Source organism: Dryobates pubescens, chromosome 14, assembly GCF_014839835.1.
Source record: "Dryobates pubescens isolate bDryPub1 chromosome 14, bDryPub1.pri, whole genome shotgun sequence".
Lineage (NCBI taxonomy): Eukaryota > Metazoa > Chordata > Aves > Piciformes > Picidae > Dryobates > Dryobates pubescens.
This window is the reverse complement of record NC_071625.1, coordinates 17,877,636-17,900,475: the sequence shown is the minus strand read 5'-3', so window position 1 is coordinate 17,900,475 and position 22,840 is coordinate 17,877,636. Positions and strand designations below refer to the sequence as shown.

General features: G+C 40.6%; 1 protein-coding gene across 1 annotated transcript in view; it reads right to left on the bottom strand.

Moving 5' to 3' along the window:
• COL22A1 (collagen type XXII alpha 1 chain) overlaps positions 1-22,840 on the bottom strand; it is a 212,536-nt gene that overhangs the window by 4,178 nt on the left and 185,518 nt on the right. Inside the window, exons 45-61 of the mRNA XM_054167371.1 lie at positions 21,386-21,499; positions 21,149-21,202; positions 19,131-19,184; positions 18,281-18,334; positions 16,749-16,802; positions 15,418-15,471; positions 14,599-14,652; positions 12,850-12,903; positions 12,250-12,294; positions 11,270-11,323; positions 10,175-10,228; positions 8,245-8,298; positions 5,665-5,736; positions 3,897-3,932; positions 3,520-3,564; positions 3,036-3,215; positions 758-824 (exon numbers count right to left, since the gene is read on the bottom strand). Coding sequence (XP_054023346.1) covers positions 758-824; positions 3,036-3,215; positions 3,520-3,564; positions 3,897-3,932; positions 5,665-5,736; positions 8,245-8,298; positions 10,175-10,228; positions 11,270-11,323; positions 12,250-12,294; positions 12,850-12,903; positions 14,599-14,652; positions 15,418-15,471; positions 16,749-16,802; positions 18,281-18,334; positions 19,131-19,184; positions 21,149-21,202; positions 21,386-21,499 — 1,099 coding nt within the window. The remainder of the gene's footprint in view (positions 1-757; positions 825-3,035; positions 3,216-3,519; positions 3,565-3,896; positions 3,933-5,664; positions 5,737-8,244; positions 8,299-10,174; positions 10,229-11,269; positions 11,324-12,249; positions 12,295-12,849; positions 12,904-14,598; positions 14,653-15,417; positions 15,472-16,748; positions 16,803-18,280; positions 18,335-19,130; positions 19,185-21,148; positions 21,203-21,385; positions 21,500-22,840) is intronic.

The window sequence follows — 22,840 nt, the reverse complement described above, 5'->3', positions numbered from 1 at the left end:
CAGCATTACAAAAACATCCTACAGAACAGAGGAAGAAGGGTTTTCTATCTTCTCTTCCTTGATTCAAAGTCTTGAATACTTTTAGATTGGTGTGGAATTTGAAGTCTCAGAGCATGTAAATAAAATCCTTCAAATAAATCACTCAAGCCACAATCTTTAGCATGGAGGAAAATGCCTGCAGCTATGTGTCAGCTGCTCGAAGAGCTGTATGAGAAGCACTATAGCTCTACCTTTTACTGTGAAGAGGTCAGTAGTAGTCTGCAATTTATGAACTTTGGAGAGACACAGCAGCTTGCATCACTCCTCTCCCTTTTCTCATACTGATGAATACTAAATGTCACAGCCAGAAATCAGGAATACCTCAGAAGCAAGTTTACATCCTATTCTGATTAGTTTCCCTTCCAGGGCCTCAAATTAATCAGGTTGAATTTTTACATTCTCTTGTCCTGCAATCTCAGCCCAGGAATGAGTCTGCAGCAAAGTTGTTTTGGTAGCAAAAAGCTATGAGGTGCTTAGTACAGGCAATGGCTTTGGGTTGAAGAAGGAAGAAAAACACCGTGCTATTGTTTGGACCATCAAATGTGGGTAATTGTAAAGCCTGCTAAGCACATTTCATTTTACACACTCCTCTTTCCAGGCAGATTCGTTGCAACATATCTGCCCATAAGCAGGATAGCTTCGGGTACTGCCACAGCTGTAGAAAGTATCTTTCATACTCTCAGATACAACTTCTGGCTTCCCAGAGCTGCTTACTTACCATCTAGCTGCTTGGCTAACTCCTCTTGGATGAGCCTTCTCAAAGTCTCTAGAGATGGGGGTTCCCCCTAGAGTAATAATCACACCAATAGCAAGACATAATAATCACAGCCAGGAGATGTGCAAGTTAAACCCTTCACAAAGGGTTTACTGGGTTTCATTTCATCACCCACAGCAAACTCAGGGCTGTAGGGACTGCCTGAGAGAAGAATGTAAAGGGACTCAAAACATGTACAATTCCCAACCTGCTGGCAAGCCATGGGGTAGGCAGTCTAAGCAGAGAGCTTGGTCAGTGGGCATAGCTGGGACACCATTCCTGTCTCCTTCACAGAGAAAATGTCCCTCCTAGGGTCTCATAGGAGAAGTAGTAGAAATTGAATCTGGAGATTCTCTGCCCTACTAAACCACAGTGTAAAGCCTTCCACCTTTTTCAGCACTGCAAATTTCCTCAGGTACAGAAGCATGCATGCCCCCAGGGTAGTTAAGGTGGGGATCTAGACTTGCTGTAAACACTCATACTGGTGTCATCTGACAACAGTCCTTATCTCCAGGGACCAAAGCCAGTTTACAGGTAAGATACCCATTCTTCCAAAGGCTTAGAGGGTTCTGCTTGATTTCACACTGATGAAGGAAGACAGGGGATATATCTCTGCCTGCCCTCGGTCACCCTAAGCCCGTCTCCAAGGGAAAGTATCTTTCATCCCCACTCTCAGTTCTTATGTGCAGCTTGCTCTTGAACAACTGTAACAGCTATCAAACTCAAAGCTTGTAAACAGCCATTCTGATGATGCAACTGAAGAATTATGAAGGCATTTCTTGTAGGTGAAGGCAGAGGTAGGTTGTGTGGTTTTCCAGGAAAACAAACCCCCTAGTTTTAGGGTAACCAGATTCTTGTCTTTGGATAAACTCAAAATGAAAATAGAGAATCATTAGGTCATAGAATCACTTCTGTTGGAAAAGGCCTTTAAGATCATTGAGTGCAACCATTATCTAACTCTACCAAGTCTGGTGCTCAACCATGTAGCCATATTTAAAAAAATAAACCACTCTGAATAAGCAAGATCAAGTGTTTTCCTTTGTAAATCATACAGTGAGATCTTTCACTTGAAAAATACTTTTGATTTTTTTGGTTAAAATTTTGATTTCTGCCTGTTTTGAAAATATTTCGTGTGAACCTAAAGACTGCGTTCTTCTGTGTATGAGATACTTGCATGAAAGTATTGCTTTCCCCTCTCACCTGTATTTTTTAACATAGAAGGATGCAGTCTATGTCTTTTGTGTTGATGAAAATCCCATGAGGTATTCTGCATCACAAATTACTCTTCATTAAAAACTGTAGCTCTCATTAAATAGCTAGGAGACATTTCAATTTTAACATTGATGATAAGTACTCAGTTAGTCTGTTTGCTGCCTTCTTCCCAACACAAATTTTTCATAAGAAAAAGATGTGGTGACAGAAACAATTTTCTCATTAAGTACTAACCCTTTGTGATGGCTCTTAGTGAATATCACAGTAATTGAACATGATTGTGGAACACACATCGAAGGCTTACAAGTTATCTTTTGAAGTTATCTATGTTGTTAAGGCACACAAAGAGATGTTCTATCTAAAATTTATCCAGTTTTTGTATCAGGGGTTATTTCACTGCTTATCCCTCTCTAAAGTAATCTTGAATTCACCCAGGATGAGCACAGCAGCTTCACTAGTGGTGGTAGCTTTTCTCATTGTTCTATGTACATTCTTGCCCTCAGGCAGTCTCAGAAGCAAGACTGTTTCCAGTTATAAAAAAAAAATAAAGAGAGAGAGAATATTAAACAAAAATAGGATTTCATGAATTCTGATGATGACTCTAGGATTTCCAGGAATAGAGCAGTGACCTTTCCACAGCTCAGCATTTTGTCTCTCATAACAACCAGCAGCAGAGGAAGGCACAAGATCTCTGTGTGAAATGCTACTCACTAACACCCTTTTAGAAAGAAGCTTTTTTCAGACTCCAGACCCATAGGTACTCTTTTAGGGCTATAAGGTGTCAGGGACTGACTGCCCTGGCTATGGGTCTGGATTGTTCATCTCTCCTGAAGCTCAAACACCCTCAGAACACTTCCCTGAGATGTGCTACAGCTCTCCTTTTTATGTGTGAAGAGATAAAAGCACTGCCTCCCTATTATAATGCAGACTTGTTCTGCTTTCTATCAACTTACTGTAATCTTATGTACTTTTCTGACCACACATTGCAGCAGTAAAACTACTGTACAAAGTCCTTCTCTGGCAATCTTACCCTTGGTCCTGGAAATCCTGGCTGTCCTGGAGGACCAGGAGGTCCAACTTGCCCAGTGTCTCCTGGGGGTCCATGGGGACCCATCAGTCCTGGATGTCCTTTATGACCAGGTATCCCAGGATCACCTGGAGGGCCCTTTTCTCCTTGAGGGCCTTTTTCACCTTTGATGCCAGGCTCTCCCTAAAAGAAAAAAAAATTGTATCACCACCACAAAATAAGAGGGCAGACTTCTGATTTCCAAGCACAGCGAAACAAGAACAGCTGAGCTGGCAAAGTCACTGAATACAACATCTGGTGTACTACAAAAGATCCACAAATTATTACTGATGGAGAATGATTAAAGAGAGGTCTGGGAAGGTGGGAATCATGGCAGACCCCTACATGCCACACTTCACTCTCCAATGACCCCCTTCCTCCAGCCCCTAACTCAAAATAGCATCCTATATTTCAGTAATGAAATAACTAATAATATTCTCCAACATACCCTCTCTCCCTTGGACCCAATTTCACCTGGTTTTCCTGGTGCACCCTGTAACAAAATAAGGGTTTTAAAGAGCCATCCATAATAAAAGTAAATAATAAAGGACAAGACCTTGCAACGATTCTTATGTCCTGAGGGAAATATATTTCCCTGTCAGTCCCACAGACTCCCGAGATCTCCCTGTTTGGTCTCAAATATAAACAACTCAAACCTGCCCCCCCAAAAAAAACCCAACCAACCAACCAAACCAAACCAAACCAAACCAAACCAAACCAAACCAAAAAAAGCCCCACTCATTTAGTCAATTTGTTGCATCCTTGATGTTGTGTTTTTTCCCAGGATACCAGCCCTACTTTGGAACAACTGGGAATTTAACCTACCTCTTTTCCAGGAGGACCTTTCTCTCCTGGTTCTCCCTGAGAGATACAGAGAATGAGTTTAGAATTGTGCTGCAAATAGTTAGAAGAAAGACCCTACTTACTAAGTACAGGTCATGCTTTCTGTTTAGAGCTGAAGATTTAGATACACAATGGTGGGACTGGATGATTTATCCTTATCCCACTGCTATAGGTCATTCCTGGAAAGACACATCCTACTATTTAAGAGCACTATTTAGTGAGGCTGCACATGGTATAAATGATTTCTAAGAAACCAGCAGAGAGCAGGGCAAATGTTTCATTGAAAGTGTGTTCCTGCTTTCAATACAATGTTTTTGTTTTTTCTTACAGACATTTCACAAAGCTTTGCACACTTTACTCAGGCCAGTTTAGCTTTAGCAGTGTCAGTGTCAAACCCACAGTGGTCTAAAGATGTAAGCAGAAGTACCAGCTGAAATAATGACTACAGAGATAGTGATTAACCAAGTTTGAGCCTGAAAGCTTGCCTATATGTCAGAACTATATTAAACAACTACAATATGAAAAAGCATCCTGTTAGGACTTTGTTGTTGTTTGTATGCTACGTGTATAATGCAATAATTAGGCAATAAAATTTAGTACACTGAAAAAATGTCACCACAGTCCTGAAGGGCAGTGACAAAGCACAATAAATGTTAAAATAGTTATTGCTGAAATTCTGTCCACTTTCCCACATCGTGAATGGAAAGATTCGCCTTTATAATCAGTCTATTAACAGCCCACATGATCATATCTGTAATGTGTGCATGCAGGTGATATTTTCATCATAACCTGGAAACACAAATAACATCGTCAACAGTGCCAAGTTATGTAATACAATGCAACTAATGTGACTGCAATATAAATAATCACAGCTGCATGAGTACATCAGCTCCAAATTAGGCAGCATCTGATTCACTGAAGGATTCTTTAGGGCCACTTCAGTTTTAAATGGTGACTATGACTGTTAATTTAAATTAACTTTCCAGAGAAATATTTCATTCTCCTCTTTTGACCATGAAACTTCCTTTGCAATCATCGAAAAATAAAATAAAAAAGAAGAAGAAAGAAAGAATAATCCCGTGGAAGATTCAGCTCAGCTACAATCACATGAAAACCTTTTAAATCTCATTTCAAGTCACAACAGAGCTAGAAACAAAAATATTTACCTAACATTCACCTTTTCCATCCTTCCTGTGGAATGTAACATATTTTACTTGCCTTGAAGATTTGGGATTTCAAGGCTGTGATATTTTCATGTGTATTGGCATCATTTTAGATCACTTTGGGAGATCTATGGATGCTTTAATTGCAACGTACCTACCTCTGTTGCTGGTAACAAAGGAATTTTCCTTGGAACAGCATAAATCAGAAACACCTGTATTATTCTCAGCACTTAAAATTTCACTCTTGAGCCCTCCTGGGGTTCACACAGAAATATCATCTGAGAACTTACATATGCCATAGTCATATTAAAAAGGCAATTGAACCAGTCCAATTAATGCACATATTATCAGAGCTGACTGACAAGTACCAGCTCAGTAAATGATATTATGAAAACTGGTATTTTTACTTTCCTTGGGAACTAAAAATATATAGCTTCTGGATCTGTCCAATCTCCTGTTTATATTCTTTTACATAATTAAAGATGACCACTTTTAATTAAAGATGACCATCTTCAAATCCATCTTCACCAGTCTGACATTTAAATGCAGGTAATTAGTGGGTCTAATCCATCCCCAGACATACTTACAGGTGGTCCTCGGGGTCCTGTGAAGCCAGGGAGTCCTGGGCTGCCATTTTCTCCTTTATTTCCTTTAGGACCCTTAGGACAGAAATGAGATAGACACTAGCAGTCCTTTCTCCAAAATATCTTTTCCAGAGCATGCGTTTATAGATACATTGGAACTGGGCAATTTCACTGTAGCAACAGGGCTCCAAAAACTGACAAGGAAAGGAAGAACAAAGTAATTTAGAAAAGCAGATTGCAAACATCATGCTTGCATTATTAATAAGCTATGAGGGGTCCCTGTGCAAAGATGAAAAGGAAGTGACAATTATGGAAGCGACAGAAGGAATGTTCAGTGGCTATTCTGGTGCTGCACAGGTGTTGCAGAGTAAAAATGCTGTGATGGGCAGTGACAGGGAAACAGAGCAGGTGGTCATACTGCTCAAATATGAGAGTATGATCAACAGACAGCTACTGAATTGCTCTTTTGCCTTCACTTCCAGGTTCAATTTAAAAAGTGTCTGCCTTTTACTTATCTTTTATGATATTCTGTCAAACCATCCCTTTTTCTTACAGATCAGGGCAGCTTAAATGGCAGTTCATGATGCAGAGCCATTTCATGTACAGTTCTGCTTTTTTTTACTCTTATTTTAACCTTTTCTTTCACAACTTTGTCCCCTACCTTCTAATTCAGAACATATCCCTTTGTCATTTTAGTGTAAAATTTGTCTTGTGTAAAGTGACCACCAATGAACCTGATAGCCACAAAGCACATTGCCTTCGTCTATGCATCAGCCCTGGATATTTCAGAGGGTGGGCTGCATTGCTGTGTGCAGGCTTCAGCATGAGCACTGTGACCTGGGATGGGCATTGTCAAACAGCAGATGCTAAAGGAGAAAGCTCCCAACAGGTCTTAGCTTGTGATTATAAGTCAGCAATGATGAAGGTAGAAAAACCTGATTACTATGATAATCTTTCTCATTTCTTTTTTTTCTCCAAAATAGAAATATATTGGCTTGTCACAGCACATTGTGAAGGAAATGTGTGCATCTCCAGGCAAGCCTGAAAATAAATGGATTTGTCTACAGCTCAAGGAAATACTTCTCATAATAACCTTTATGAAAAGGGAGAAGATTCATTTTAGTGATAGAGAAGGATCACAGATCACAGGATGTGATGAGGATACTGATGACATGACTGTCTTTTCTGTTAATCAATATTACCTCACTGTTTCCTTTCACTTATCCATTTGACTTCACCATTTTTCAATCTCTTATGTTATTTTTGGTCTGTACGTCCACTGGAGCAGATATTGCTGTAGTTCTGTGCTTGTGCAGGAAGCTACCTGGTGAGTACCTGGGTCATGAGCTGACTGTCTAGGTAATGTGGTAACAGGATGATGACCTAAAAAACAATGCCTGTTTAGCACTCACAGCACATCCCAAAACCACAGTGCCCTGATGAAGATGCAGAAAGGCAAAAACAACAGTAACAGGAACTGGGAACAGGGGTTAAGGTGATGAAAAGAGGAAATTAAGTTTGAAAAGGCAACAACAGGGCTTCATGGGGTAAGAAGCAGTGATAGTAGTCCCAGGAAGGTAGGAAGTTGTTTCAAGGAGTTAAAAACAGGGGCACTAATTCTTAGCTGCAGAAAGGTTGTGAGACTGCACCAGCCCTGTAATCTGTGAGTTATCACCCTCCTGTGCAGAAAGGTGTTGCCTGATTCACTGAGACCACTTAGGATGAGACATTCCTGCAGCAAAGCAACATGTACTTCAGGTACAAATGTGCAGCAAGGCTAAGGTTCCTTATGTCATTGCTAGGACTACAAAGGGGGCAGTCCTGCTGCAGTTTGTGAGATTCTAGCGCTATTCCTTTGTTTCCATCCGAATCTGACAGCCCAACAAGCTGCAACACCTGGGTGGAAAAAGAGGGGAGAGCCCTGCGTTGCAATAGATGCTGCTGGACACAAAGGTACATTTGCACGGATTTGTTAAATCCTGAACAAATTTCAGTAGCAGAACAGAGGGGGAAACAAAACAAAACAAAACAACAAAAAAACCAACCCACCACAACTCACTGTCCTCCTTATGGCTCTTCATTACCATACTGTTCTTCCACACAGGATGGCCCCAGGGGGCTTTCATTCTGCTTCCTGATCTTGGTTTAGTGCCCACTGTCTGCTCATTCCCCAAGTGCCTGGGGAGGATTTTTCTGCTGCTGCTGTTTCTCGGTGGCAGTTTGCCAAGTCCCCCAGGCCCTCTCCTGTCTTGTGACAAGTCTCTGCTGGCTGCACAGTCTCTGCTTGGCAAAACTAAGTCTACTGGTGAAGATAAGGCATGCCAATCTTTTTTCCCATACCAGGTAATAAATAATTTCTTTTTTCTGTGAACGCTTAATGTTTGCTTGGAAAAATGACGAACCAACTAGCAGCTCAATTTCAGGAACACAGCCAAACCTGCTCCAATGTTGTGACCAGCCAGTGATTTTCAGATCACTGATCTTCCTACATGGCCAATTCAGAGACTGTAAGCAACTGCTCTACTTTGCCAGACACCTCTCCTTGAAATGTTTGCTGCATGAGCTTCCCTTCATGGTACTTACTGGGCTACCTGCCGGGCCAGGTTCCCCTGCAGATCCAGGCAATCCATTCTTGCCCTATGTCAAAAGGAAAAACATTAGTGGAGTAATACATACATTAAAAATATCCACCTACTGCTGTGCCAGCAGGGATTTCTTTAGCATCGTCCAACCCCCTCTCTTGGCAGACTACAGAGTAAGGATCTCTTATTTTCAGATGACCTCACAATTTCTGCATCCCTGGTTGCATGGCTAAACATATCTTAAGATAAAATGTGAGAGATGTGGACCCAAGTCCCCTGGCTTGAAAAGAACCTAAGTAACACTCATTGTCTTCCTCAATTTCTTCACCCTCATCCCTATCACATGCAGCATTTTTTCTGTATGTGTGGAGCCATTTACTATGGCAGCTCCAAGTTACTGGGGTTCAGACAAGGCTCTTTTTGGCAACTCATCGATCAATGTAAAGTGCTGGCAGAAATTTCCAGATCCCCCCACACCTTCCTGTGTTAGAAAATTTCCTCTCTCCAGTAACAAAGGTATGTCCTGAAAATTCCTAACTACCATACTCTTCTCAGGGGAGGAATCAGGATCCAGAGTCCAGGCATCTATTTCATCTCAGGCTTCCCTTCTTTTGTGGAATACACTGAAACACCTATTCTAAAGCCCTGATGCCTGCTTGACACTAGGCAACTCAGAATGAGCCACATCATCCTTTAAAAGGACCTGTTTCTCACCATTCCTTATCAAAGTAGCTGGGTTGACCATCTACACAGATTAAAGTTTGGTGAGATGAAATTCCACACCTCGCTTATCTCTCTCTCCCAACTCGCCGTGCAGAGATGTTTTTCCCTGCATTGGAGTTGACCATAAAGAGCAGCAGTATTCAAAATCATGCCTCACACTCCTTACTAGAGAAGAAACAAAGCAGAAGAAGAAGAGAAAATGAAACTTTGCCCTCCAACATATAAACACCCAAGAATCTCTTCTCCAAACAACAACATGTCCTGGAGTCCTGGTAGTTTCTGTCTCCTCAAGTGTTTTTATTCTTTGCTGGTGTTGGGCAGGGACATGACACATTGGTGAGGGATGCCAGCAGTACAGGAGACAATGAGACAAATTGCAAGGTAGATACAGGAACTTTCCATATGTTCCTCCAGCCTAATTTAAACCCCTATCCTCCCAGCTCAGAGAGACCTGTCGTTCCAGCTCCTGGCACTGCTGGCTGAATCAGCATTTTGCTGATTATGGAACACGTTGTAGAATCTGTTTCACTAGCAGGTCTTCCAAGGAGGAAAAGAAATCACTCATCACAACAAATTAAAAGAGTACCTAGGTTCAGCAAGACACCTGCATTCAAATTTGGAAAGGCTTGATTTTTCAGAGAGAACTGAAAAAAACATGGAATTAATAAAAGTAATTTCCCAGACATCCCAAGTGAGACTTCCCTAAATGTCAACTAAATTGCCATTTCTCTATTGAAGTTGTAATAAAACTCTACAGGTGTACAATTAAACAAACCTTCTCCTAAAATTATGTGCTTTGAAAAAAATTTAATAAACACAGAGAACATGGCAAAAATTAATAGTATCACAACTGGACCCCACTTATCTCAAACTGGGCACCTGCAATTAGTGTCTCCCTTTGAAAACCAAGGCTATGTGAGAAGTGAATGAGATGCTAGAGGCAGGATTGGAATATGAGCATTTCTGACACTGTCACACTGGCAGAACCCACTTCAGCAGCTCTTCTTTCCACCAAGCCTGCAACCATCACTCCATTGCACTACTGAAAGTTTCTAGCAAGATCATTGGGATTTGTCTTTCTCAAAGCAGGTAAACAACACCTGAATCTTGCTTAAGACTCTTCTTCCAAACCAGAGTTCTGGACTGCAGGCCATTATCACTACACACATTGTATCTCCAGAAATGGCTTGTCAGGACAGAAAACTCACCGGTTGCCCTCTGAGTCCTCGAGGGCCCTGTGGTCCCATGGGACCAGTATCACCCTGAAACAAAGAAATGTATTCTGGTGTGAGGGAAAGATCTGACATAGAGGCAAGCATACAGGCATTTAAAAACATTCCTAGTAAATGCTGTTCATGAATTTGAGTGAAGCCACATTAAAGTGTCATTATCCCCATTCAGTTATGTATGAAGAAGACCACCCTTTTGAATTTTAAGCATCTTTTGCTAAATGCAGCTTGATTACAGACAGAAACCATTATTATCAGGTTAGTTTAGAGCTGGATTTCTCAAGGACAGAGACTCTCCAGTATCTCTCAAGAACAGAGTACTTGTTCTCTTTTGAGGGAGACTTAGGTCTATTTCTTTTGAGCGGCTCTGACAAGTCTATCTTGCATTTTACTTTGTAGGGTACCATTTACAGAGCAACATATCCAGTGATATTGGGGGCGGGGAGGGTGGTGGTGCAAATGAGAAACCACTCCCCAGGTCCGATGACAATAACACATCAGCCTCTTGGTGTATTGTTTAGCAGCTGCTGCAGGATCTCACATCACCTGCACTCTCCCAAATCTTTGTTATGTGCCTGAGTTTGATACTAATCATGACAGAGGATCTCTTGGTACGAAATCTCTTTCCTCTGAGAAGCAGTGTGTTATTCCACAGGTCTTTTGTAGATTTCAGTGGAGCTATGAATACAGCAAGGCAAAGCTTTTGCAGAAGAAGCATGACAGAACCTGTCACAGTGGAACCTGCAGAATGAAGCACTGCTTGAAGAAGGGTGGCAGGAAACAGGCCCGTGGCTACACAGCACAGCCTAGGATTCAAACAATGCATCTTTCTCTGCTTTTCCAAAGATACAACTGACATGTAAGTGTCACCAGCTGAACAGTGACAAAAGCCCTTCCATTCTCTGTTACCCTAATGATCTTTGCACAAATCATTCCCTGTGTACTGCTGCAGTAATTCACCATTTATTGTAGTTTCTTCAGCTGTTTCAGGACAGGGTTTCTGTGAATTAAAATCTTCATTTTAATCTCCATCAGGTAGAAGTAGATTGGTTCTACTCAAAATGGTACACTTACATCCTTCCCTTGTGGGCCCTCACGACCAGCAGGACCTGTTGCACCTGGCTCTCCCTGCAATTCAGCATAATGGAAAGAGATAGCAGCACAAGGTCAAAGACAGTTCAGTAACACTACTGTAAGTGGTATGGGGTTTCTACAATAATGGACAGAGCTCAGTAAAGCCAGCAAGAGTTGCCTTCATCATACATGCTATGCAGCTTATAAAAATAACTCAGAAGCATCTTCTGTAATTGATACAGAAGCAGAATATTTACTACTACTAATGCAGTCATTGAAAACCATCAACCTATTCAGGATACAGAAACTACTGTGATGAGGGAGAAATAAAGAACTTCAGCATTGGATTTTTAAGCTAAGCTCCTGCAAGCAGAGCATTTGATTTGCTTGTAAAAAGCCAGAATTAGGCAGAAGGACATTCATTTTTGTATTCCACTTGCTACATCAAGATGCTTTTTGTAGTGTATTGTTCAGAACAGAGAGAAGACCAACTTTTTATGAAGGACTTTGGGGTTTATTATCCACAGGAAAGTAAGTCAAAAGGCTAGAGACGTTTCTATTCTAATTTCTCTAAATTTTATTCCTGAACATATTTTGTACTTCTTCATGAGTGTTTTGAGGAGAGCTGATACTTGTCCAAGTGTAGTAGGGTTCCTCACCTTGTATGTCAGCATTTGTACCAGAGGAATGTTGTATGGAGGCATTGTTCAAATTTCCTCACATAGGTCTGTCTCAAAGGGGGCATCTGAGGACACAGCTCTACCAGCTGCCTCACTTTACCTAGAATCAGAACTTCAGCATAGGGAACAAAGGCAGATTCTGCAATTTTATGCCATGGGTGTGGGCCATGAAATTGTAGTTGAAAACAGACATGTTAAAACACAAACCTGTCACCACTTTTACCTATTGCCTCAGATAGGTCAGCTTCAATTCACACATTCTTTCTCCAAAGGATCATGCATGAGGCACAGGTTACTTACCCGGGGACCTGGTGGACCTGTATCTCCTCTCTGTCCTTTGAAACCCTACAAAAGAGAACAAAATCAATAATTATCCATTACCCTGATGCATGAAACACTAAAAAAGCTCTAGCTTGAATGTTTACTTAATAACTACCCTAATTCTGCCTATGATTTCTGGGAACTGATCAGCATGGAGCTGCCATATCCCATGGAGTTATCAGGAAGGGCCATGTCAGAGGAAGAGATTTTCATGGCTCTTTAAACTGTAAGGTCAAGACTGCAGGGTGTGTATTGCTGGTGTGACCTGACAATAGATTAACCCTAAATTACATTGTTTCTCTTCTTTCAGAGGACATGTTAGAAAACATAAGGGCTACAGCCATGACTGCGTTTTCTGGTAAAAGGGGTGTTGTGAGGTTATGTGCTTTATCTTCTCAGTAAGGGACTCCTCATCCCTAAGTGTGAAGGATTTGGAAATGCCTGTCTATGACTATTCTCAGCCAGGTCAGCTCTTTAGTTACACATTTGAATCACTAAAGAATCTCATCTGCCCAACAGAGAATTCCCATCTACAGAACAGAAGGGTGACTGAATTGAACCCTACAGAGCAGCACCTACTGGTAAGCCTCTGGCACCTTCCTGTCCTGGAAGCCCTGGTTCTCCAGGCTTGCCCTATGGGAAACAATTATGTTGATATTAGTGAGAGTCTCAATGTGGTGGAGAGAGAAAGTTCAGTTCTCCCCCCCATAAAGAAACCACGGCTAATTCAGTCAGAGAAGCAGAAATGGATAAGAGCTATATTTACAAGCAGGATGAAATGCAGATTAATATATACACAATATTTACAATATGTACAGAAATATACAGCAATGAACTTAATGCAGAACACCTTTCCCTCCTCCAAGAAGAGGGGTTCCCCCGCCAACTGTACCCCCCTTCTCCCCCTGCCTCCTTTTTTTCCCAAAAAGGGTTAGAGAGAGAGAAAAAGGTAATTATTAAGGAGGAAATTCTGTTATCTCAAAGCGTATACAAGAATTAGTTTCTTATCTGGTTAGCTCAGTTAATTCAATGTCAACTCCGTCCAGCACAGCTGTTGCTCAGAGAGACTGAAACAGACAGACTGATAAAGACAGACTGAACTGACTGAGATTCAAACTGAACTAAAGCTAAAAATTTAAAGTTGCATTCTACCAATCTACCAATGAAATTAGTTTAGACTTATCATTGTTTTCATTTTAATACCAAAACATTCAGCCAGAGTGTTCCAGTAACTGTCTCTTAAAGGAACAGCCTAAAACGGTCACACTCAGGTCCATCTCTCTCCTGCTGAAAACTTTTCATTCTTCTCCCTTAGCTGTAACAATACTGAGAAGTGTGTTTGCCCAGAGTTTCTCCACTAAGTTGGAGTCTCAGCTGAAGTCTAAGCGTGCAAGAAGGACAATATCGACAGACATTCCGATACATACTCCTGGCTGCGCTCTCATGAACCCAGCCTTTGACTTTCAAAGGCTGCTTGTATCTTTGGGCTGGTGTCCCTTTACAATGTTTTAATATGGAAGTGATAATGCACAGAACTGCACCAGTATCTAGTCAAGACATACAAAATCAACATCTGAACATAGAAACCAGGTGTTTTGATGCAAGCACACAATTATCTGCAGCTGCTGTGACAAGTGCCGCTTCATATAGCAGTTATCCTTATGACTGGGAACTTGGCTCTTCCCATAACCACTGAGTAACCACTAAGTCTCATTTGATAAATCAAAGAAAGATGCTGACAGCAGCAGACACTGGAAGCACATTCTTCATATAACAGACACAGTTGCATGGAACAACTTCCATTGCATAATTTATTAACATTTCATTTTGACTGACAACTTCATGGCTCAGCTTTTTTCCCTCAGCAAATGCAAGTGTAGAATAGGTAGACAAAATTAATTACAAAACCTTTAATCCTGGAAAACAGAATTGCCACAGAGCAATCCAGAAAAGGCTTCTTTAAAGATACCTGCTCTAAACTTTTAATGCTCCATAATCTTCTACCTAAAAAGTGGATCACTAGGTTTAATGTTACAATGCAGCCTTCTTTCTGCTGCAATATTTACGGCAGCTGTAAAAGTGAAGTCACTACATTTTAGTGTATTTATGGTAGCTGTAAAAGTTAAAGAACCCAGCTTCACGTTGAGATTGCTAGTGTGTGACTCTCATATATTGCTCATGACAATGTAGTCCTTCTGCTGGTAAAAAAAATATATGTGCAAACAGGCTCTCTGCTTCCCCTAAGGAGTCCATAGATAGGCAGCTCCAAAACCAATAAGGGGCTTCAGGCTCTAACTGTCTGAGTGAAACAGTGTAAAATCACATTACCGGTTCCCCAAGAGATCCTGGTTTGCCGTCTTTGCCATCATTCCCAGCCATGCCCTGTAAGTGAAATGCAAAACAGGGTGAAAGGGAGGAGTCAATATAGGAGATTGGTGTGGTTTTCATCAGTGTGAGTTGCACAGTGACAACATTGATTCATCATGGCACACTTAAATTTACCTAACCCTTCAAAAACTACTCTACTTCTGTAAGTCAACTATAAACCTCTCCCTGCCACACTACCGTAACAGCAAAAACTGCTTCCCTCTCCAGTACGGCAAGTCTAAGAGGCTTCCTCCACTTGTGAGCACTTCAACAATCCTTAAAACAGAATTCTAAAAACAGCTGTTAGAAATCATTATAATGTCATTATCTTCATTCAGCTAGCCTATTTTACTCTAGAAATAGCTCTGGTCCTATCCCCAAGATAAATTTAGAAAGGGAAAAATAGTTGTACTAAAAGACTTTTGCAGAAGAGTCTATACCCACAAATCACTTGACTTTGACTCAGTGCAAAGGAATTATTTCAGCTCTGGATTCAGATAAAAACAGTATTCCAGTCTATGAATTTTTGAGCCCTTATTCTGAGGCTATTGGTTGATTTCTGTACAGATAAGGAACAGACCTGATTCACTTAGCTTTAAAGTGAACAAATACAACATTCACACTGTCGTAGACCAAGGATGCAGCATCGACATGATGGGTATCATTACTGATCATGCATAGCTTTCAAAGAACAAAAAAAAAAAGTCACCTCTTTGTTTTACACATGTATGTGTTTATGAACAGTTTAACGTATTGAATTAGGAGCTGAACTGCACTCACTGGAAGTCCAGGTAACCCTGGTGGGCCTTGTGGACCTGGAGGACCATCTTTACCCTGGAAAAAAAAAGCAGAAACTCTGAGGGTCAGACAAAAGCTCCTGCCAGATGAAGATTTATCAAATGTAGAGTTTGACAAGGAACAGCTATGAAAATCTGCTCTTGTCACTCATGTCACACAGTGTACAAGGTTTCCTTGAAGTCCTTCTGGTTTAAACTGGAATGCTTTATTTTCACATAAAACTTCCAGTGTTAGTTACAAGTTATTACAGAGAAACCACTGAAATCACTGGTAATTTTTCTGAAGTTTAACTGTATGTTATATTTAGTCATTAACTTTCTGCATAATGTATCCAAACAGAAAGTAGAAGATCTGTATTTTATGCCTGTCAAGAGAGTAGCTATGAGAAATGCCTTGATGACAGTGCCAAGAAATTCCCTTACTCTACAGGAATGGACAATAGCATCCCAGGTGTTTCAGTGTCACAACCTTAATCATGCATTTGTAAGGGAATTTCAGCCAGCCTGACTATGTAGTCTCTGGCCTCTCTGATGAGAGTGCTCACTGATTTCATATCAGCCATCAGAGGGTTCATCACTGTTCATTTATGTCAGAATTCAGGTGGAAATGGGTCTGCAAAAGGCACCCTGCTCATGTGGAAACCCTGATCTAGAAATTAATCACAGAATTACACATTGTTCCAACTCAACAGCACGCATTGCTCAGGGAAAGTTCACTTTTTCCTTTTCAAACTAAAGATTGCATCAATCAGATTGCTTGTCTCTCCCAGGGTTTTCTGATGCATTACCATGGAGTAGCATCTGAACACCCTTCAACTGAAACAGTAGTAGCAAACATCTTCATGGACTTCTCAAAGGTTACATCTGTAGTAGTATTTTCAGTGATGCCAGGGAATGGTTGCAGGTTTAGGCATCTGAGTAGTCTGTGCTGTGACATCCTGTAAGTATCTAGTTTCATCTTGACAATCCCCATGCACAGCTCAGGTGTTAGCCTGGGTCATGAAGCATTCCAACAGATTTAGTTATTTTATTCTACAGGGTCAGATACATTAATAGCAAAGTATAATAGATAAGAGGTACAATAACCTCCCTAGAGTCCCATGGACTGGATTATACTCTGGCTAATTTGCAGTGTCATTAGGTGAGTTAATAAAACTTCACAGAGTAATCTGTGGCTATTTGTGGAGATCCTACTTGCAGATGTAGAGCTGATTCAGGCTGAATGTTATGGGAAACTTTCATGGATTCCAGCTCAGTTATACTTCACAGAGTTATATATAGGTGAAGCTGGTAGTGAAACAGCTTAGAGCTTACTATATCTCCTGGGTTTCCTACTGGTCCTATTGGTCCTGGTGCCCCATCTGGTCCCTAAACAAAATATAGCAGAGACAATATGAGTGATTAACACATTTTGTACTTTTGTCGACATACCCCCACCACAGCAGGCAGCAATGAAGATTTTTTTCAGTTGCTCAGTTCAACATTCATTCTTTCTTTTCTTTATTAATCAAAGAAAATGCAGTGCCAACCTCTGCATCCAATCAGCCTCCAAAGCCAGAAATAGCTAGATATTTGATTTTGGTCCTGGCCCTTCCTTCTGAAAATAGGGGACAAATTGGAAAAAGCCAATCTTGTGACAAAAATAACTATAAAGAACAGAAATTATGGAAGCAGTCTGATGCACACTCCATGACATGCAAACTTCTGGAGCTGTAAGTCAATGCAGACAGAGAAAAAAGTCCGCAAAAGCTGAAGAAAAAAATCATCTAGGGGAACATCACATTTTGCTCTGCTTTGACAGGCTCAATTTTACTTTGCATATTTCCTTTGACTGTGAGTCTCTTCAGGGGATATCACAGAATAATTTAAAGACTTAATAACCCTAAGGTTGGAGCAACATGAGGTTACCACGGACACAGTAAATATGTTATTAGCTTCTCCTCAAATAATACTAACAGGAGTGCAAATGATCCAGCAGATCCACATGTTTTACCAGGAGCAAAGCATTCAGCATCCTTTAGGTACTGCTGCCACCTGAATAAAGAATTTTAATCTAATCCTCTTTCCCGGTATCTTCTGTCATTTAGTCAGTGAAATGTAAACTCAGCTTTGAAGAGACTGCTGATCCCCAGAGCAGAGCAATGCTGCACACCCTCAGCACAGCAGAGCCAAACTGCACTGTAAGCAGCAATATGAGTAGTGATGACTGTGAACAAAGAGAGGTGGTTTGGAAAGAAAAGTTCTTCACTCAGGAAAAATCCCAACTTTTGGAGGGTGTAAACAGTGATCTCACAAGCAGAAGAGCCAAGTTATTTCTGCACTGTCACCCTTTTTTTTTTAACTACAGAGAAGCGTAATCATATTTACAGAGATAGAGCTAGATGGAGAAGGACACACACAAAAGGTTTTTTTAATTCAAAAGTAACCCATAGGATAGAAAAATAGGAGAAAATCCAGTCTCATACCACTATGTAAAACTGAGAAGCAAAATATTCTTAGATCTGCTGGTTCTGAACTGACAATTTATTCTACATGTAAGAAAACATTTATACAAATACTACTAAGCAGTTTCTGTAGAAATTGATGTTTTCTTCATCATTGTTTTGTATAAAGAGAACAACTGAAGCTTAGCAGCAGTTTATAGGGAAAGTTGAAGCAATCAGTGAAAAGTGTCCAGTGTATGAAATAGCAGTTGTCACAAGTGGGGAACTCTATGACACTCAGGCGGCCACTAGGAACCCACTGGAAAATGTAGATGCAATGCATAGACAGATGGGAATGATCCTTTCTTCCATATTTCCTTTATAAGGAAAATACAGCACCATCTTTGGAACAGAGAAACTTACAGGTGGACCAGGGTTTCCAGGAGCCCCTGAGAAGCCAGGCATTCCAGGGTGGCCCTGAGGAACAAAAAGAGAGACTTTATGCAGCTTCCACATTTCTAGCTTTAGAAAAGTTAACTGGTGATTGAATATTGTGAAGGAACATGAAAATGAGACAATACACAGGGAGCTGGTTATAATTTCATGGAGAATCATGGCTTTTTAAGGCAAACCTTTGATTTTCAAAGCATACATTTCAGAAATAAGCATAGTTAAAGTATATTTTTTCTAATGTGTACTTCAGTCTATGCTAATGGAATATGAGAAAGAATATTGTGGAACTGTATAAGGCAGGAGATCAGGCATAAAACAAAATGTATTTAAAATATCCTACAAATCTCACTGAAAAGGTGCTGATTTGCACCTTAAACTATTGACTCAGCCCTTGGCAAAGTTAACTATGAAAGTTTGCTCTAATTTAGGTCAACCTCTTCTTTCAAGTGGCATCTCAGCCCCTCCTAAGAGGTCATCCTTGCATTCATTTCTAGGACAAATAGAAACACTGGCTTTGTCCACCCAAAGACATCTGGGGAAATAAATAAGTGTTAGATAATGTAGAGAACTAAATGCATCCTGTCTAGAGGTGAGGAAGCAGATCATATGGGAGGGTTTTTACTGGAAATGGGGATGGAAGCCTGTGGAGGACTGCTACAGTTACACTTTTCAGCACAGCACATTTAAAGTATATTAGCAATGAAGAACTTCTATATTCCTCCTCTGCCTCTGAGAAGGATGTTCCTCTACAGACATAGGAGCTGTCGATGAAGGAACAATCAGAGTGGCAGCACTGTTGGAAAGCACACTTTGTTTTTACCTGTTCTCCTTTCTCTCCTACATCTCCAGTCATACCACGGTCTCCTTTAGCACCCTAATAATGAGGAAGAAGGAAAAAAAAAGCAATTGAATGTCACATAGATTCAGTATTGTATCAGCTTTTTGACCTACTTCATAAAACACTTAGACATCCGACCATAAAACTCATGAATTAAGACAGTCCTGTTGGCCTTCCTCTTAAATTCTTCTCTGGACATTCACTACCAATCCTGCAACCAGAAATATATGTGAAGAATGGCCCTTGGCAGGCCCAGAGTAGAACTTTTTTTAATGTTGTAGTCTCATGCATGTGAAAAGGACTTAGACATCCTTAGAAAGCAGACAGGAACATCACTAAATCAGATCTTGGTAAGAGATCATGTAGCCCAACAAAGGTGTCCACACTATGAGCTAGTAATCTCTCCCTTCAGGAACAGCAGCAATAAACCCAACATTTCTAGGGTGCAGTCAGAAAATTCACTCAGAAAGTGCTTCTTTCATTCTCTAAATCTATCCTAGTGACACAGAACAGAGGCAGCTAACTCAAATGTATATGTCTTTGCTGTCAACGTTAAAGTCAGTCTCATACAGTGAAAAATAATGACATGATGACATAATGACAAGTGATGAACACTAATGAATTTCTGGCCATGGAAATAATACTCTGGTTTACTATATGAGAGGTAGGAGACAAGCTTTGGAGGGAGGGCTGTTATTTAATAAAGGAGGCCTAATTTATATTGCCAGAAGGCATGAAGCTGCTCATGATCAAAGATCCGCAGTTCCATTGTTCTGTTTCAGAATGAAACCTAATACTGGTTTGGATGTTGATTAGGACAATATGCTATATCTTCAGAATTGCAGATCTCTTTGAGTCTTTTACTGCAAGGCTCCTCCTAATGCATTTAGAAAGGAACCACAAAGAATGTTTTTGCACCTTCTTAAAGGTCTTACAATATATTCTTGAAACATTTGCCAACTCTGTGAATATGCCTTCGCACTGAATACAGGTTAGACTATTTATCAATTGATGTAATTTTATGCACAAGTACAATTCAAAATTGGTCCTATTACTTCAGCTAAATATTCACTCCTGTTGCCCAAATGTCTGCAGATATGTCCCACATTTCTTGGCATTTCTTCCAATTAGTATCTTTATGGGTTATTAACTGATTTACAAATTTTATCCTGGATCAACCCTGCATTTACTTTTGTGACTCTACTGCATTTGCCACCACACTTTTAACAGCAAACACTCTTAAGTGCAAATAGCAAGATGTTAAAACTGCAGAAGATGGTTTAGACAGTAGGTAAGTAATGCAGGGAAGTCTGAAGAAAATTGTGGTCCATTATGAAATGCCCTTATATCTCACTCCATTGATTTCTTTTGATTTACTTCACATTCAGCAGTTGTTAAGGTTTTGATTGTGACCAGGCACTGACATTGTGAGTAGACTGATGACAGAATCCTTGATGGGAAAGACTTGAAATATGGCATTACTGGAATCCTTCAGACATTGGAATTTTTATGTTGGTGTGCATCCCTAGACTGCTAGGTGTACAGTTGAGATACGTAGTGTTTTGGGAAACATTCAGTCTGTGGATAAATCCTAAATGGTAGATACTATACATGGAGCCCACACTGCATCACCCTTAATTTAAGTCGTTCAAACATATAGGTTTAATGAGCAGAGGAACAGGCAGGGTGGCTACTGCTGAGTCTTTAATTTCTTCCTCATCTGATTTGTATTGAAACTTAAGCTCAAGTCATTGTCATCAAGACACTAATATAATGAATGTCAGCATTAAGAATCCGGCCTTTCATTTGTGTCTGTGTTATTTAAGGGAAACTGTCTTGCGTGGGGAGCATGTGGCACTTCAATGCCAATACAAGGCTCATTCAACAGGCCAGCCCTACGCCCTTACACAGACATGGATGCCACCAATATCCTGCTTCAGATAGTGGGCTAACTAGACACAGATAAGTTTTCATTAGATAACTGAAGAAAACCAGCTAACCTTTGGGCCATCTAGTCCAGGTGGGCCTGTAGGACCTCTGGGACCAGCATTCCCCTGCAATGCAGAAGTGGTAGAGGTAAACACTGGTTTAGTCCATTGACTTCACAGACATCTAGAAAAGATGCAATAGTTTGCTGGCCAGAATAAAACAAAATAAAAATAAATTATCTAAATATGTTAGAAGAAAAACAATGTTACACCACACCCAAGGCACAGTCACTTCCCCAGCTTTCTTACCATTTTCCCATCCTGACCATCTCTGCCTGGTGGCCCTCGAAGACCTTTATCACCTTTGAAGCCTGGGATGCCTGGCAGTCCTGGTGGGCCAGGAGGACATTCACTGCACACATCCTAGAAATGGTGAAATACATTAGCAACAGACGAAGGCATTTAGCAGACCCTAAAGTCATCCCTTATGAATGCAGCAGTGTAGTGCTAGTGTAATACACAGGCCTTTGCAGTTTGATCTGGGTTACAGAATTTACAGATCTGAAATAGGGGTAGTGTGGAGCAGAGCAAAGGCCAGCAGCTGAGCTCACAAATGCTCCCATGGGGAGTTTCCCATTAGTTCTAGCTGGACAAGTCCTAACTTATCATCCAGGATTAAGAAAACAAGGAAAAGCTCTTCCTAATGGGAGCTTAGAGAGCCACAAAGCAAGACTCCCAAGAACAACCCTGTTTTACAACTACAAGACTACAAGAGCACTGTGTCTACACCAGTGTGAGAGTTGGTTTAAGGCTCAGAGGGCAGATTGCTAGGGGAAAACCCTGGTGCAGCACAATGTCAGAAAGGGTGTTCTGCAAAAGAAACAGATCATCAGGCCAAGATTTAGATTACCTTGCTCCAACATCCAGATGTCATTGCCCCATTGCAAAACTGTAGGTTAAACTAGGTTCCTACATGCATATTTACCTACTTGCAATAAAAGTGCTTGGGAAACATGCAGAAGAGAGTCCTAATTTTATCTGAGATTTCAAGGTGCTGCTTTATGTAGAATTGTACCAAGTGTGGAGTGAAGAAAATCAAAATTACATCCTGCACTCAAGAATCAGTCTCTTGTTATTGTACTGATCAGAAATCCCAAACAATTATATACATACTTGGCTCCAGAAGAAAGACAGCTCTTCAATGAAGGCATTTCATAATAGCAGTCTTTAAAGGGTCATTTTGTTAATGAAGTTGGTAATAAAAGCTAACTTTTTAGTCTCTTTTAATCAATAAGAAAGGATTTCCTGCCTTGTCCCAAGACTGTTTAAAAATCTCCCAAGTCAACTCAGATAAGTCTGTAAAGATTCTGCAGTCAACACCTATCAAACACTGACTTACTTCCTGTAAGTCTCTCTACATGGACAGCATAAGCAGACAGAAAGATCACAGATCATCACTTCTGAACCATAGCTGCATCTGGGGTTAATTACCTGCATCCTTTCAGATGCACTATGAAAACTGACTTTGTGCTCACAGTTTGGAACTACTCCAGCCACTGCTGGTGGTATTAGGGAAAAATCAGACATTTTGTTAAATTGATTTCCATTTTCTGGTTTAGGTAATACAACCTGTCAATGTTTAGTTCTCCTTGGGAATGCACACTCCAGAAAGAGCAGAAAGAGTCTCAGTTTTTGTAACATACATTATAAAGATCTGTGTAGGTCATTTCATTGACAGGGATGGTCAAAAGGCAATTGGATTTT